The sequence below is a fragment of the Thamnophis elegans genome, chromosome 9 (assembly GCF_009769535.1).
Source record: "Thamnophis elegans isolate rThaEle1 chromosome 9, rThaEle1.pri, whole genome shotgun sequence".
Taxonomy (NCBI): domain Eukaryota; kingdom Metazoa; phylum Chordata; class Lepidosauria; order Squamata; family Colubridae; genus Thamnophis; species Thamnophis elegans.
The window spans coordinates 73,214,114-73,232,372 of record NC_045549.1 but is presented as its reverse complement, the minus strand read 5'-3'; the positions used below and the strand labels follow the sequence as shown (position 1 = coordinate 73,232,372).

The following is an 18,259-nucleotide window of genomic DNA, read 5'->3' as shown; positions in this document are numbered from 1 at the left end:
ACAGGTAACTGACAACCTTGCTTGTTCATTACTCTGTAAAATTAATTCTAGAAAGATGGGTCTCTGCTAAAGTGGAGGTGTAAGAATGCATGTTAAAATGTCTGTCACAGATTTTATCAACATAAGAGATCCTCGCCAACAGTTCTGTCCTTTTCAAGAAAAGAGAAATACGTCATCCTGGGACAGAGATATACAATTGCTTCTCACAAGGACATGTTTTCCAGCGTGCTTGGGCGTCAGAAATTGTAGATGCTCCATCACTGGAGGTTTTTAAGAAGAGATTGGACAGTCACTTGTCTGAAATGGTATAGGGTCTCCTGTTTGATCAGAGGGTTGGACTAGGAGACCTCTAAGGTCCCTTCCGACTCTGTTCTGATTGAACAGGCAGCCTTTCACTCTGACTTTTGAGTTGCTCTGCTGTTGTGGTTAAGCATCATAGGGCCTATATCAGTGCGTGCCAAAAGGCTGTGCGTGCCCGCACCCATAATGCAATGCACGTGCAACAATCCTCTGCCCTTCCGCTACCTCCCACACACCCCATCCCCCGTGCATGTGCGCCTTGGCCCCCCAGTGCATGCGCACATGTCTCTCACATCCTCCCACCCCGTGCATGTGCAGCAGAGACCTAAAAATCAGTGGCCAGCGGGAGGTGCGCGCGCATGCACAGTGGACCTGAGCTGGGGCAACAGCTTGTGTGCCCACAGAGAGGACTCTGCATGCCACCTGTGGCACGCATGCCATAGGTTCGCCATCACGGGCCTATACGGTGTTGTGGGAGTTCCCTTGCTAGAAAATCTTGGGGGTCCAAGACCGAGATATTTCACACCATCTCCAGAGTGACAGATACAAAAGCAGAAATAACCCCTCCCTTCTTTCCCCTCAACCACCCAAGGATCGAATAGCAAACGGTTTCCAAATGGAACCATAAATCAGATTGGCTTTCTTTATCAGGGTCAACTATAATGTCGTTATCTCCTCTCCTTTGAATATAGAAGGACTGAATCTGCTCCAGTTCCTGTTTCACGTTGCAAAGGAGGTTAATGAATACCTTTTATAAATATGAACTGGGATCGTCTTGAACGGCAACTGGTTCTTGCCATGCTATAGCGCAACAAAGGGCAAAATCCTGAAGTGTGAGTTTGGGTGAGAGATAGCTTATATCAGGGGTCGGCAACCTGCAGCTCCGGAGCCGCATGTGGCTCTTTCATCCCTCTGCTGCGGCTCCCTGTCACCAGTTGGCTCCACAATGGATAGGGCTTTCGGGTAGGACAGGTAGAGGAAAAAGGCTGGGCTAGAAGGAGACTCTATGGTGGGGGAACCGGACTTCCGGTAGTCTCCAGAACTGAGCGGGGGGCTTCCAGTTAGGACCTTTGTGGCTCTTTGAGTGTTTAAAGTTGCCGACCCCTGGCTTATACATAGGGATACAGGTAGTCTTTGACTTACAGCCATTCATTTAGTCACCATTCAAAGTTATAACAGCATTGAAAAAATGACTTATGATCATTTTTCACACTTATGACCATTGCACCATTGATCAAAATTCTGACGCTTGGCCCCTGACTCATATTTATGACCGCTGCAGTGTCCGTGGATCACGGATATTCCCCTTTGGCAACACTTCTGACCTAGCAAAGCCAATGGGGAAGGCAGAGTCACCTAACCACCATCTTCCTAACAACAACTGCAATGATTCACTTTAAAAACTGTGACAAGGTAGGTCATGAAATGGGGCAAAACCCATTTAATAAATATCTTGCTTAGCAGTGCAAATTGTGGGCTCAGTTGTGGTCGTACGTCGAGGACTAGCAGCTTTTGGGACCACAGTTAAAACACAGTACAAAGACACAGTGTGTGGAGTGTGTGTGTGAGAGAGATCTATAGTCCTTCTCTGATCTAGAATGATTCACTTGATCAACCGGAGCTATCACCAGCAGAAGACCTGTCCAGCCGCAAAGCAAAACATGATTTCACCCAGGAGTTTCATGTGGATGTGAACCAGAAAAGGAGAGGAGGTCAAAACTTGCAGGGCTGAAGAGAGAAATTATGCTTCGAACAGCTAAGCTTTAAATCCTGAGAGTTAAAAGTCCACGAAAGGGGCCAACATTGGACATCCCTGAGATTATCTATCTATCTATCTATCTATCTATCTATCTATCTATCTATCATCTATCTATCTACATATATAAATATATAGATACATAGGTATACCGATTAGCTAGCTAGATGCATGGATAGATGATACATAGAAGAATAGATGTCTGTCTGTCTACATATCTATCTATCTATCTATCTATCTTTCTTTCACATCTATATCTATTTCTATCATCTATCTATCTCATTTATCTCCCTATCTCTCAATCTATCAATTTCTATCATTTATCTATCTCTATCATTTATCTCTGTCTCAGATCTACTTCTATCTTCTATCATTTATCTCTATCTCTATCATTTATCTATCTATATATCTATCTCTCCCTCTCTTTTATCTATCTCTCACATCTATTTCTATCATCTATCTCTCCCTCTTTTATCTATCTTATCTATCTTTCACATCTATCTATTTCTAGCATCTCTATCATTTATCTCTATCTCTCACATCTATCTATCTATTTCTATCTTTATCTCTCACATTTATCCCTCTCTCTCTCACATCTTATTTCTATCATCTATCTATCTATCATCTATTTCTCACATTTATCTATCTCTCATATCTATCTATCACATCTTATTTCTATCATCTATCTACCTACCTACCTATCTCTATCAACTATCTATCTCTCACATTTATCTCTCTATCTCTCATATCTATTTATCTATCACATCTTATTTCTATCATCTATCTATCTATTTCTATCATCTATCTCTCACATTTATCTCTCTATCTCTCATATTTATCTCTCACATTTTATTTCTATCATCTATCTGTCTGTCTATATCATTTCTATCATCTCTCTATCTCTCACATTTATCTCTCTATCTCTCATATCTATCTATCACATCTTATTTCTATCATCTATCTATCTATTTCTATCATCTACCTCTCACATTTATCTCTCTATCTCTCATATTTCTCTATCTCTCACATTTTATTTCTATCATCTATCTGTCTGTCTATATCATTTCTATCATCTCTCTGTCTCTCACATTTATCTCTCTATCTCTCATATCTATTTATCTATCACATCTTATTTCTATCATCTATCTATCTATTTCTATCATCTACCTCTCACATTTATCTCTCTATCTCTCATATTTCTCTATCTCTCACATTTTATTTCTATCATCTATCTGTCTGTCTATATCATTTCTATCATCTCTCTATCTCTCACATTTATCTCTCTATCTCTCATATCTATCTATCACATCTTATTTCTATCATCTATCTATCTATTTCTATCATCTACCTCTCACATTTATCTCTCTATCTCTCATATTTCTCTATCTCTCACATTTTATTTCTATCATCTATCTGTCTGTCTATATCATTTCTATCATCTCTCTGTCTCTCACATTTATCTCTCTATCTCTCATATCTATTTATCTATCACATCTTATTTCTATCATCTATCTATTTCTATCATCTATCTCTCACATTTATCTCTCTATCTCTCATATTTATCTCTCACATTTTATTTCTATCATCTATCTATTTCTATCATCTATCCATCTCTCACATTTATCTCTCGATCTCTCACATCTTATTTCTTTCTATCTATATCATCTATCCATCTCTCACATTTATCTATCTCTCACATCTTATTTCTATCATCTACCTATCTATTTATTTCTATCATCTCTCTCGCGCTCTCTCGCTCTCTCTCATTTATCTCTCTCACACATCCATCCATCCATCTCTATTAAAAATCTGGGATATGAGTTTTTATCGCATAAAATATCCTCGTGGCTTCCTCATATATTGTACCTCCAGGGAACTCCGCCTGAGCGACGGTCGAAGCCCCGGTTCAAACACAGCGGCGCCATTTCGGCTGCAATACCACATCCGGCCGCACCACAACCCTCCTCCCCCCCCCCCCGGCCCCAACTTCGCGGCCCTCTAGCGGCCGCCCGGAGGAACGGCAGCCTTTCCTTCGACTCCACCCCTCCCCTCCTTCGTCCCACCCTGGCCCGCTTTCCTGACGGACGAGAGTCAAAGGGGGCGGGGCGAGAGGGCGGGGCGGTCTGAAGCCGCGGGAGCCTCACTTTTACCTCAGCAGCGGGTCGAGGCTCCCGCGCGCGCGCTTTTTTTGTTTGTTTTGTTTTGTTTTTGGCGCGGCGACGTCATCAGCGCGCGCGGGAGCCGGGCCCGTTGGCGCCAAGATGGCCGCGCCGCCGCGGGAAGCGTCGTGAAGGAAACGGCGGAGTCCCCTGTCAGGCCGGAACATGGTGAGGGAGGCCGTGGCTGGCTGGCTTACTCGCCCGGGCCTGGTCCTCGGGGCCGGTCAGGGGGTCTCGGGAGCCAGGGCTGGCCGTCTTAAAAGAGGGGAAGGGGCCTCTCGTCGCACTTAACCTTCGACCGGGCTCTTATAGTTCCCCCCTGAAATTTCATTTTATTCTCCCTCAGGCTCGAGCCAGGGAAGAGATTTGGGTTTCGGTCCCAGGGAATGAAAGTCAAGCCAAGCTTCCTCATATCAGTCCGTGTATCTACTTTTATCTACATTAGATGTGCTTGAGCAGGGGGTTGGGCTAGAAGACCTCTTAGGGACTCTTCCAACTGTGTTGTTCTGTATTGCCCCCCGCTTATTAAAATTAAACTTTGTATAAGTCGCTTGCTGGCTGGGGAATTCTGGAAGTTGGAAGTCCACAGGTCTTAAAAGTTATCACGTTTCCTGTGTCCTAAAATTACAGGTAGTCCTCGACTTACGACCACACTTGAACCCCAAAATTACCAACTGGGGAGAAGAAAGGTGGTAAAATGGGGCAAAATTCAACAAATGTCTCATTAACTGAGACATTTGTTCAGTTTTTGCCCCATTTTACCACCTTTCTTCTCCCCAGTTGTTAAGTGAATCCCTGCAGCTGATTAGTTAATAACCTGGTTGTTAAGTGAGCCTGGCTTCCCCATTGACTTTGTTTGTCAGAAGGACCCAGAAGGGTTGGAGTTGGAATAACAAAGTTATGGTGAAAAATGATTAATTTGTAAAGATGAATTAACAACACTTAGTTGAAGTTAAACGAAAGATGTATAGCAATGATAGTTAAGTTAAATGAACAAATGGAAGAAGATAAAGGATATATCATTATTTATATTATATAAAAGAGATGAATATTGATGAAGTGGGGAAATTAGAATATATTGAACTTATGAATATGATGTATAAGATGTGACCCGGTCAAAACTCTGTCCATAAAATATATATGGTGGGGGGAAAAGAAAAATTGTAATAAAACTTGTTAAAAAACAAAAGACCTAAAAAGGGGGATCATATGACCTTGGGACACTGCAACCATCATAAATGTGAATCAATTGTCAAGCATCTAAATTTTGATCACGTGATCATGGGGATGCTGCAATGGTCGTAAGTGTGTAAAACGGTCATAAGTCACATTTTTTCACACCATTGTAACTTTGAACGGTCACTAAATGAACTGTTATAGATTGAGGACTGCCTATAATTTAGTATATCCCCCTCCCAAAGTGACACCTTTCCTTTCTGCGTATATATCATAGATAGTGTCCCATTCTCCTTATTTATAAGGATACTGTATATTAGTGCTGTTCTCATTGCCTTTAGAAATATTCATCTGCTAAAATTGCACAAACACAGAGACCAAATATTTTTTATTGGAAATCAGAGGTTGTTGGAATTTCTTGCGTGGTGAATTTCAGCCATTTGGATTTATTTAATGGCTGCAAATTGAAAGTATTTGTCAGTCCGAAGAGCTACATTTGGCCTACACCTTTTATATACTTTGCTTTTATAGCAATTTATAAGGAATGATTCATTGTCTCCCTTGTCCTGTTAATTCTAAAATCACTTACCCTAAACAGTTTAGGATGAGAGCAGTTGTCCTCAATAGTCCGTGTTTTCTTCAGTTGATGTTCAGTTTAATGGATAAAAAGACATCCTGCCTTCATAGAATGGAGTGGAAATGATCACAAATGAGTACAAATTTTTGTTTAGAAGTGGCTTGTTGTTGCTTTTGAGATGTTTGCATGAGAAAACTTGCAAACTTGGCTTGTCAAACCTCTTGTTTTTCTCTACTTATTCTCCTGGTATCAGTTAACAATAATTGTCTGGGTTCCGAAGGATGTAGGGCAAGGATACAGATTGTTATCAATACCAATAGATTAGACCTTCAATTGCATGCATTTTTAGGAGCAAGTCCTTGAGGACCCAATAGGAATGACTTTCTTGATAAACATGGCTGTTAACATTTCTGCAGGTACAATAACTGTGTACTGTATTAAATATAGATAGTGGTTTCACAATCTTTGTCTCTTCTGTTAGGAAGCTGGCATCTTCAAGGCAGGCTGATATTCTAAAATTTTTAGATTTTTATGATGTTTTGATATTCTAAAATCTCAATTTGATAAGTTTTGTCCAGTCTTACGCAATTGTATGTAATTTGGTGAGAAAGGATGCTCATGATGTCAACTAATATAGTAGCAAACTCAGCACAGGATCAAACTTATGATTCAACTGTGTTAGTGACCATTTTATGTAGTGCAGAACACAAAGCATTAGTGTGCCTCTTTTGCATCTGAAAAAGATTAAACTGCAATGTAACATGCATTTTTGTCCATCTTTTTAAAAATCGACCATGTAGGAAAGTGGATATTTTCTCATTGTTTTGGAATAATTATAGTTTATCTGATACCTGCAGTACTTCAATTTCCAGTGCTTTATTTTTTTTCTGTTGAGTAACAGAAATGTTCAGTATCAACATTTAGCTTTTCTCTCCGTATTTGCAAATACAGATGTATGCCAAAGCACACATTTCCTGGCTTCACATCTGCACATTTCTTTAATTTTGTCTTTGTGCTCTGATAAAATTGGTAAAATCGGGAGGAAAACATTTTAGTTTCTAATGTGGGAGGAGAAAGACATCAGACAGTTTATTTTTTTTCTTGCAACCTTATTTTTTTTTAATCTTTGCTTTCTAAAAAGAACATATGCATGCTATGTTTATATATAAAAAAAGAAATTGCAAAAGCATTTCTCAAACTTCAACAGTTTCATCCAGGGCTAAGTGACCATCTGCATAAGATTGTTGTTGTTAGTTGCAAAGTTGTGTCTGACCATTGCAACCCCATGGACAACATTCTTCCAGGCCTTCCTGTCCTCTCCCATCCTCTGGAGTCCATTTAAGCTCACGCCGACTGCTTCGGTGACTCTATCCAGCCACCTATTCTCTGTCATCCCCTTCTTCTTTTGCCCTCCATCCTTCCCAGCATGAGGCTCTTCTCCAGGGAGTCCTTCCTTCTCATCAGTCTTTGAGTTTCCTCTTCAGGATCCGGCCTTCTAAAGAGCAGTCAGGATTGATCTCCTCCAGGACTGACCGGTTGGGTGGCCTTGCAGTCCAAGGGACTTGCAGGAGTCTTCTCCAGCACCAGAGTTCAAAGGCCTCCATTCTTTGGCGCTCAGCCTTCCTTAAGGTCCAACTTCCACAGCCATCCATGGCAACTGGGAAAACCATAGCCTTGGCTATACGCACTTTTGTTGGCAGGGTGATGTCTCTGCTTTTTAGTAGGCTCTCTAGATTTGCCATAGCTTTCCTCCCCAGGAGAAAGCCTCTTTTGATTTCTTGGCTGCAATCCCCCTCTGCAGGGATCTTGGAGCCCAGGAAAATAAAATCTGTCCCTACCTCTATTTCTTCCCGATCTATTTGCCAGGAATTGAGAGGGCCGGATGCCATGATCTTAGTTTACTTAATGTTGAGTTGCAAGACAATGTAAGATAAATATATAATTGGTTATGAGAATACATTTAAATCTTTTTGTAGAATAATATAGTTTAGCACCTAAAGTAAATAAATATGACCGTTTTTTTGATCATCAGCTCAAAAGCATGTAGTTACCATAAAATGCAGTGGATAGCTAGGCACTTTAACTGAGTGGCATCAGATGCATGAATCATATTTAAGCACTTTAATATGTACATATTGATTTGGAAGTATTAGAATTATTACTCTGCCTTTGAAGTAGAATGATAACAAAGGAGGTTTTGTTTTGCTATGTGACATAGCATTCAAAGTTTGCAGAAGCCATGGAGAGTAAAAATATTGACAGATTATACTTTAATATGTTGCAAGTTACATTCTGGAAATGCATATATTTGTGTTTCTGTGCAACTCTTTCCATGTCCAGAAATTTTTCACAAGGAGCTGTTGTAATATGTCTTCCTGCTTATTTGCTTTCCGGGTGAATTAATGAGTCTCTCTCTCAACCTGTGTTTTTCAATTATGAAATGAAATAGCACTCACTGTTTTACTGTTTGATTAGCTGCTTGTTTGTATAGCCCAGTCCTAATTTTGTTGAATCCAATGGAATAATTCCTCAGCAAACAAATGAGTTAAAAATAGGTAATAAGTTTCAGTAATTTTTTGTTATTAATTTAACTTCTCAAAATACAGAAATACGAAAGAACAAATACTGAATAATTATTATACGTCCAAAGCAAAAAGTCCCAAAATATGTGGTGTTAATTAAATATCCTAAACATAAAATACCCTTCCTAATTAACAGAAAAAAAGATTATACAATAATTAATACCTTTACAGATTTAATTCATTTGTTAAGCTTATTAAATCTGGATTGTGCAGCAATGCTTTATGCCAGAGGTGTCAAACTCAATTTCATTGAGAGCCACATCAGGCTTATGTTTGACCTCAAGGGGCCGGGATGGACATGGCCAGGGTGAGTACAGCCAGCTCAGTGTCACTCGTGTCAGGGCGCCTGTGGCGTCCCAAGCGCTCTGCCAGCGAAAACGGGCTCCTGAGCTCCATTTCCAGCTGCGACGGACTCCTGCAACTCTCTGCCAGTGAAAATGGAGCTCAGGAGGGTGACCCTGAGGGAAAGGATATACCCTTAAGAGCTCTCAGGGAGAGTGCTAACAACCAGATGACTGCAAAGAAATATTATCCTTCCATTCCCCTGAATATCCAGTCTCTATTGTCAGTACATATCCCTGCCCTTGCCATTATTACACTACACTAGAATAGAATAGAATAGAATAGAATAGAATAGAATAAGGAATGGAATAAGGAATAGAATAAGGAATGGAATGGAATGGAATATGGAATGGAATAGAATAGAATAAGGAATGGAATGGAATATGGAATAGAATAGAATAAGGAATGGAATGGAATATGGAATAGAATAAGGAATGGAATGGAATATGATATGGAATAAGGAATAGAATAGAATAAGGAATGGAATATGGAATGGAATAAGGAATGGAATGGAATAAGGAGTAGAATAGAATATGGAATGGAATGAAATGGAATATAATAGAATAAGGAATGGAATGGAATAAGGAACAGAACAAAATATAGAATAGAATAGAATTCTTTATTAGCCAAGTGTGATTGGACATACAAGGAATTTGTCTTTGGTGCCTATGTTCTCAGTGTACATAAAGAAAAGTAAAATAGAATACCTTCATCAAGAATCATAAGATACAACAATACAAGTCATAGGTTACTATGTCACTTATAATTCCTTCACCCTTTTTTATTATTGGTGACATTATAAGACATCTAATATCCTTTCTTTTTTACACTTTTCTGGATGGTCCAATAGATCTGAAATTTGTTTTTGAGGAACTCACTCAGAAATCATGTTCGCATTTTTTAAATATATGTACCCATTGATTTGCCAGAATTCAATATTGTTCTAATTCTTCCTTCTACAAATCAAATATAACTGATGGTAAATTTAATTTCACCTTGTAATACTTCATAAAATTGTGTTGGATTTTGTTAAAGTGTAGATAGACTCTCAAAAGTTTCTACAGCACCTAAGCAATATTCCTTACTGGTAGTTAATGCATACTTCAATTATATCAGTTTTTTTCAAGCTAACATAACTCAAACAAAAATAATATCTTTTAAAGCATGGATTAAAATCTGTGCGGTTAATGTACTAGTTTCTTTGCCTAGGCATTCCAAAGGAAGGTCTTCCATGCTATTTTCAAATTTAAATTATAAAATGTATAACATCACATAAGTTGATCCTACATCACGTTGATGTAGGATCAAAAATACAATTGTTTAGCAATTAATTACTAAGTGTGGCCAACAGTTTTGAAAGCAAGTAACAATGATCCCTGATTTAATATATTTGTCTTTTAAAAACTGCCAAGATTTCAAAGATGTTATATAGTTGCTCTTCAAACAGGCTCAAATAAGAGAGAAATCATATCTTACTTCCCAAAAAAATAGAAGTATTAAATGAAACCTCAATGGCATGGTTGAAAATCTGATGGGTTAAATAAAGCTGCCATCCTTGCAAAGTAAACACAATTTAGCCACATATACTCTAGGGTCTTTAACTTGCTATTTAAAAAATCTCGTTAAATCCTACTTAAAATGTACATTAATTTTGATCCAAAGCTTATTTTAATCTTATTCCAAAGACGTATTGGAAATTTAAGCATCAAATTATATCTGTTGAGATTGCACCTATACATTTGGACATAAATGGCTTACGTAGTGTGTGTCCCCCCCCCCCTGATGTAGAGCAAAGGACTAAAAAATATTCTAACTACTGATTAAATTGCAGTCAATATTTCTAACAGAAATTGATTCAAGGATTTACAGTATATAGCTGAGCGTTACACTGTTTAAATTTGCTAGCAAATTATAGTGTTCTCAATAAATTGGAAAATAAAATTGAGTCCAGTTCTTAAACCACAGGCATTTATGCTTCGCGATAGGTATTGTATGCCAGGTGTACGTCCTGAAATTTTGCAGAAGAAAAGATCGAATTTGATGTTGTTTTATGGCTTCCTTTACCAGGATATCCGTAAATTCTTTGGCGTTGTAACTCCAGGAAAGAAACCTGAATGTGGCATTGCGAGAAAGGAGAAACCCCAGAATAAAGAGAGGAATTCAGGGGGAACATCGACGCTAAAAGAAATCAAGGTGAGTATATAATGTTTAGTTTAAAATATGTTTAATGACGGCTTTATGATCTTTTTGAAGTGGTGTCTTTTTCTGGAGTGTTTAATTTGCCAAAACTTTCCCTGATGATTGGCTGGATCATTTTATACTTCAGAGATATTATGCTTCATGTGTTGCTGTCCTTAAATTTATATTTTGGTTGCTTTTACTTGTTGTAAGCCAACCAGATTGGCAGCTATATCAATCAAATAAATGATTTTGTGGGTTAGTCGAAGATCAGTCAAAATAGAGTTGGAAAGGACCTTAGAGGTCTTTTAATCCAACCCCCTGCTCAAGGAGGAGACGCCTAAGCCATTTGAGACAGGTGGCTGTATGGTCTTTTCTTGAAAGCCTTCAGTGATGTAGTCTTCAAAATCAGTGATGAAGTCTGCCGAGCAGGAGACCAAGCCCCCAGAACCAAACGCTGTGCCAATTCCGAGAGGCTGGCACAAGAGCTCCTTTGATTGAGAAGAAACTGGCGTGGGGTCAAAGCTGGCTTGCTGTCAGGGTAATTAAATCATGAGCCTCGAGCCAAGCTTCAAAGGAAATCCAGTTATTTATTAGGAACAACATGTCAGCAAGCACCCAAGTGCAGCCAGCTCTGACCCCACGTAATTTACATCCCAATTATGACCCTGTTTCCCCACCCTCCCCCCAGGGTGTGTCATAAATCACATTATTATTAACAGAGCACTTTTGGGGCCTGTAGAGATCACGCCCCTCAGGCTGGTGCAGGTAACCTAGGATACAGCCTTGAGAAAGGTATGCGTGGAATGTGCTGGTTGTGGCTCTTACCTATGGCAACTCGAGAGCAGGCCAAGTATGCTTTGCGGGTTGGCACCCCGATCCGACCGGGCTGGAGCATCCAGTAAAGCAACCTTGCACCCCGTATCTAGGGAGGATCCGCTCATGGCACCTCCACCCACCGTTTGGGTGGAGGATGGGACCAGGACCAGGGGCTGGAAAACCACCTATGGGCCTAGCATGTCCCCCAATGCCTCTATGTCCCTCACACCCATTGGTAGGCACTGGAATTGGGTGGTGGTCTCTTGGTGTTTTAGGAGGAGTGCAAGACCTTTGCAAGTGGGAGACCTCTCATTACGAATACTTAGTTTAGGTTAAGGAAATGGGTCTCGTACAAGGTAAGCTTATTGATACATGCAGCATTGCATAAATGAGTTAATATTGACAGAATAGTTCTGATGAATAACGAGCCACTTTACGTAGGTGAAAAGTTTGCCTCGCGAAGAGGATTTCAAGCAAAAAAAGGCGAATAAGAAAAAGAGGATCATTTATGATTCAGGTAAGCCTTATAACCGACGCTCCAGGTTTATTTTCTGTCACTACAATGATTTCTGCTTGCTAAGATTTCCCTGGGAGCGACAACTGGGGAAACTCCATAGGTTTTTTCCCCAATAATTTTCGTTCATTAATTGCATAAAATGTGTAACTAGAATTAAGGCATCCCTGGATTCAGGATTAAATCACTCCCCTCACGTGAAATTAATTGGGCAAAAGTTTTATTTAAAGCCTTCCGCAATGCCGTGCCCTTCAGATGGTTTCAGCTACAGCTTTCATCAGTGTCAACCATCACGGCCAGAAATGATGGAAAATACTGTGAAAAAAAATTACCTGGAGGGTATCAGTTTCAAACATAACATTAACATCACTGATCTATTAGGTTGGGCTTGTTCCCCATTCACCTCCCCATTCATCTCACTGTCCTCCGTTTAATTGGCAAACGTGATCCAAGAACTCTGAATTAGTTTTTTTTTTTAAATCTCTTGTACTTTCTGTGATTCTGAGGTTTGATTTAGGGACCTAAATCATAAATGATCATAAATTATTTAAATCGTAAACAGTTGTTAAAGATTTTGTCCTCCTGTGTGATCTACACACTCTTAATATGTAAGATATCTCCCATAACTCTTCCCCATGGACGATGGAGGATTATGGAAACTGACATCCAAAATGTTTGGGAAGCAACAGGGTGTGTCTTCCTTGTTTAGTGTGCCTGTTCTTTCATGATACAGCATTAGGACATTCCATGAATGAGGCGGATCAGAGAAAGCCATTCTCCTGCAGTCATAATATAGAAACACTGGAACTTTTGAAATAGGAAAACAAACATTTTTAGATATGTACCAAGTGAAGAAGTTTATGGTAGTCAGCATTTATGTTTAGACACTGAGCTTGTCGATCAGAAAGGTCAGCACTTTGGTGGTTCGAATCCCTAGCGCTGCGTGAGCTCCCATTACTTGTCCCAGCTTCTGCCAACCTAGCAATCCGAAAGCATGTAAAAAATGCAAGTAGAAAAATAAGCACCACCTTTGGTGGGAAGGGAAGAGCTCTTTGTGCGCCTTCGGCGTTGAGTCATGCCGGCCACATGACCACGGAGACGTCTTCGGACAGCGCTGGCTCAATCAAAAAATGAAACTTTGATTTTGAGTTTTAGATTGATAGATCTTTATAGAAATGGCTTGTTCGTATTATGAAAAAGCAAAAAGTTGGGATTTGATGTTTGTGCCTTATTTTACTGCAACAGAGAGGGTCAGAAGTCAATGCTTCTTTTTCTTTTTTTTCCTACGCTTCCTCACTTCTCTTCCTCCCCACTGCTTTTCTATTTACTTTTGTGTTTTGTATTTTATAGTACTTTACAATTCAATAACAATGTTGACAAATAATCTAGCCTAGGCAGAGAATTTCTGGATGTTAAATTTACCAAGGTTTAGACCAACACTGAAGTGGCCCTGGAAGGGTTTCTCTCAGAGTGTTTTTACTTGTGGATGGATACAATTAAAAAAATAATGCTGTTTAATTCAGATTCTGAAGAGGAGGTACCATCAATCAAAAAATCTAAGCCGCCAGAGAGAAAGCTCTCTCCGAATCCTGCTAAACTGCTAAAGGCGGATCCTGTGGTTTACGTTTCAGAAACAGGTAATGTTCCGCTGGAAATAAATTGGGTGGGGGGGGGGTCTTTAAATTGAAGTCATATTGTAAAATGATGGTTGAGGAAATTACATTTGTGGTATATTGCAAAGTTGCTGCAGAACTGGATTTGTGTTTGATGAATAAGTGGGCTTAGTTTTAAATGTGTATGAAGCATTATATTTGTTTAAATCACTGTATATTTAAAGAAAGGTTGTTAATAACTCTTGGAATTTCTGAGACCTTTTTCGCGGAATGTCTAGAAATTTGTGCCAGTTTCAAAACCTTTTTAAGACTGGAGGGTTTTAGAGCATAGAACAGCAATGGCAAATCTTTTTTGGCTCACGTGCCATAAGAAGGGGAGCTCAGGGGAGGGTCGTGCGCAGACGTGGCGCACCCATAATGCAATGTGCAACACACACATGCGCATGCCCGCAGGAGAGGAGCTCCCCCATTTTTCCATGCTTTTTGCCCTCCCCAGGCTCCAGAGGCTTTATAGGAACCTGGGGAGAGTGAAAAGAGCCTCCCCCGCCCCCCCGCCCCCCCGGGAGGCCCTCGGGAGGCTTCAGGGACCTTCAGGAGGCTTCCCTGAAGCCTCCGGAGGGCTTAAACTGTCCCTCCAAGTAAACTGGAAGGCAGTTCCTGAACTTCCTGTTTGCCCATAGGACCAGTTTTTTGGACTCCAGAGGCTTCAGGGAAGCTCCTGAAGCCTCCGGAGGGCCTGTGGGGGGAGGGCTCTTTTCACCCTCTCCAGGCTCCTATAAAGCCTTTGGAGCTTGGGGAGGGTGAAAAATGGCTTTAAAAATGGCTGAACTCAGCTGGCCAGTGCACACATGCATACTGGCCAGCTAACAGGTCAACGGTGCCCTGACAAATGGTTCCGCGTGCCACCTGTGGCACCCGTGCCATAGGTTTGTCATCCCAGGCATAGAATAATAGTGTTGGAAGGGATCTTAGAGGTCTTCTAGTCCAAATTCCAGCTCAAGCAGAAGTCTCCCTCCCTGGCTCTCTCTCTTTTTCTCCCCCTCTTTCTCCCTCCCTCCCTCCCCCTCTCTTCCTCTCTACCCCTCCCTGTCTCTTTCTTTCTCTTCCCTTTCTTTTTCCCTCCCTCTTTTTCTTCCTCCCCCTCTCTTCCTCTCCCTCCCTCTTTCCCCCTCCCTCCCTGTCTTTCTTTCTCCCTCCCTCCCTCTTTTTCTTCCTCTCTTCCTCTCCCTCCCTCTTTCTCCCTCCCTGCGTCTCTTTCTTTCTCTCCCCCTCTCTTTCTCCCTCCCTCCCTCTTTTTCTTCCTCCGTCCCCCCTTCTTTTCCTCTCCGTCCCTCCCTCTGTCTCTGTGTATACCCATACATACCTATACACACTCATAGATATACATACACACGATGATATGTATACACCTACGTGTGTGTGTGTGTGTGCACAGAGAGTGACTTGCAGTCCCGTGGTTGTGATTTGCAGTCTGAATTTCTGCAAGCTCCTGTTCCGTTGCCTTTTGTTCCTGCGATATTTCGACTTCCACTCCTTAGTGACACGTTCTGGATGGGTTTGGACATCCCTGGAGGCCACGATCGTGTCCTAGGTAGGAAATCTTGGCGCCTTGCCCACGTGGCCTCCACTAGCTCTACCAGGAGGATTGTATGGAAAGTTAAGAGGGACCTCACCACTTTTGCAACACAACTCTTGCTGTGTCCCTGGCTGATTATGAAATTCAGGAGGGCCAAAGGGCAGGATGAGGTTGCCTCCAAGCGGCCTCTTTACCCCTTTGCAAATCTCAGCAAACTTTGGAGTGCCTTTTCTCTGAGATCACCTGCCCAATCCCCTTGCATTCCAAGATAACCACCTCTTGGTCTGATGATCTCGAAGGACACATTGTTCCCAGGGCCTCTTAATCTTAATGACGATCAAAGGGCCTTTATCTCAGTTAGATAAAGACGGAAAGTTACTGTTACATTGTTTGTTTGTTTTTAATCAGCTCTTATGATTTCTTTTGTCTTCACTGTAAACAACCTTGGAAGTGGATTTCTACAAAAACTTTGGTCGAGGCCGGTTGTGAAGTCAGACTACATTTTTTGTCTAGTTGTGATAAGAATAAATGACCTATCACACACACACACACACAGGCTGCTTTATCTACAGGCAGTTGATTGGGTTTCTTGGTCCCTCGTGGGTTTCTTGGTCCCTCGGCAAATGTTCTGAAAAATTGTCGACTTTATTTTTCAATGGTCAGCCTGCTACAAGTCATGGACGGGGTAGTCCTCGACATACGACCACAATTGAGCCGAAAATCCATGTTGCCGAGCGTGACGTGGGTGAAGTGGGCTTTTTCTCCATTTTACCTTTCTTATTACCGTCGTTAAGGGCATCACTGCAGTTATTAAAGTTAGCCCCAGGGTAGTTAAGCAAATCTGGTTTCCTCATTGATTTTCCTTTCACGTGACCCTGGTCATAAATACGAACCAGTTGCCAAGCGGCCAAATTTTGATCACGTGACGCAGTCGTAAGTGTGGAAAACGATCATAAGTCACTTTTTTCCTGGGCCGTTGTAACTCTGAATGGTCCCTAAAAAAACAGTTGCAAGTTGAGGACTAGCTGTACAATTGATGACTTGGCCTTAAGTCTAGAGTCAACTGAAATCGAGGAATCTATTCCAGAATCAGAGCTGGTCGGAAGGACTTGTCTTCCGCTCTTTGTCTTCGCATCCATGCGGAATCTGAAACAAGTTTAGAGCTTAAAATGGGGATATTGTAATCCTTCAAGAGTTTCCCAGTGTTGCCCCTATTCTTAATTTCCAAGGAACGCAATTCCTATAACAATAGTTCTATACATTTCCTTGCCACAAATCAATTCATTTCAGTAAATTACTGTATTTTTCAGAGTATAAGACGCACCTTTTCCCCCCTTAAAAGTGGGTGAAAAGCTGGGTATGCCTTAAACACTGAATGCAGCATTTTTGGCCTCCCCAAAACCCACCCCGTGCATCGTGTTTTTCGCCCCCCCCCCAAAAGGTTTGGGAGGCGTGTAGAATGCTCCTAGGGGCTGGGGAGGGCAAAAACAAGCAAAAAACAGGCCCATTTTTCACAAAATCAAGGGTGTTTTTGCCCTTCAGCTCCCAGGAGCACTCTGGAAGCCTCCTAATGGCTATGAATAGCCATTTTTGCAAAGGGAGTGGGGTTTCGGGAGGCAAAAAAAATGCTGTATTCAGTGTATCAGACGCACCCAGATTTTCACCCTCTTTTTTGAGGGAAAAAGGTATGATTTATACTCCGAAAAATACAGTAGATGTATAGATATAGGAATAATTAGGAATGTATAAAAATGTATTTGAATAACAAATGATTACGTTAGCACTGTCAAAAAGGATTGTAACTTATACAAAACTATTTTTACAGTTACTTGTTTTTTAAAGTTTTTAATTTTCAATAAATGTTTTTTAAAAAGTTGCTAGAAGGACTTAATCCCAGTGGTGTTAGGTTTAAAAAAATAAAATGTAAAGATAGCGGGAGGCAGTGGTTAGAATTGCTGAAGATCTATTCATATCTGTTTTAAGTTTCTTTAGGGTGAAAAATGAGACTAAGGCCTGAATAGATTCAGGGGATCAATTTTATGTTTTTATTATAGCGTAGAATTTGACATTTTTCCCTTAAGAGAGCCGTAACCATGTTACCTAAATTACTCATGCTCGAATTACATGCAATTTTAATGTCGCTGCAGGAAAGCATAAAATCCTCTTCGTATATCATCATTGGAGGGCAGTGTTTGAACAGTGGTCTAATCATATTTTAAATTTGTACTGGAAATATTCATTTTCAGAACCAAAATGGTTCTATGGGGACGCTGGCTGCCAGTTTTGAGAATTAATTTTTTGGTAAATACGCCTTTTTAATGGAGATATCACCAATGATTGTAAGTTTCTCTCTGAAAGGGTGTAAATTCTGTATCCTGAATATTTATTGGGTCTCAGATTCAACTCCAGACAGGATGGCCTTCCCATTTTAAATTGTTAGGAATTCTTCTTTTGGTCAGCTGGTAAAAATTAAAAGGACGCAGTGGCTCAGTCGCTAAGATGCTGAGCTTGTCGATCAGAAAGGTCAGTAATTTGGCGGTTTGAATCCCTAGCGCTGCGTAACGGTGTGAACTCCTGTTACTTGTCACAGCTTCTGCCAACCTAGCAGTTCGAAAGCATGTAAAAATGCAAGTCGAAAAATAGGAACCACCTTTGGTGGGAAGGTAA

General features: G+C 40.7%; 1 protein-coding gene across 1 annotated transcript in view; it reads left to right on the top strand.

Annotated features, from left to right (window-relative positions):
* The first annotated feature begins 4,276 nt into the window (after positions 1 to 4,276).
* RFC1 (replication factor C subunit 1) overlaps positions 4,277 to 18,259 on the top strand; it is a 38,716-nt gene continuing 24,733 nt past the window's right edge. Inside the window, exons 1-4 of the mRNA XM_032224221.1 lie at positions 4,277 to 4,383; positions 10,960 to 11,085; positions 12,331 to 12,406; positions 13,927 to 14,040. Coding sequence (XP_032080112.1) covers positions 4,381 to 4,383; positions 10,960 to 11,085; positions 12,331 to 12,406; positions 13,927 to 14,040 — 319 coding nt within the window. The 5' untranslated portion in view covers positions 4,277 to 4,380. The remainder of the gene's footprint in view (positions 4,384 to 10,959; positions 11,086 to 12,330; positions 12,407 to 13,926; positions 14,041 to 18,259) is intronic.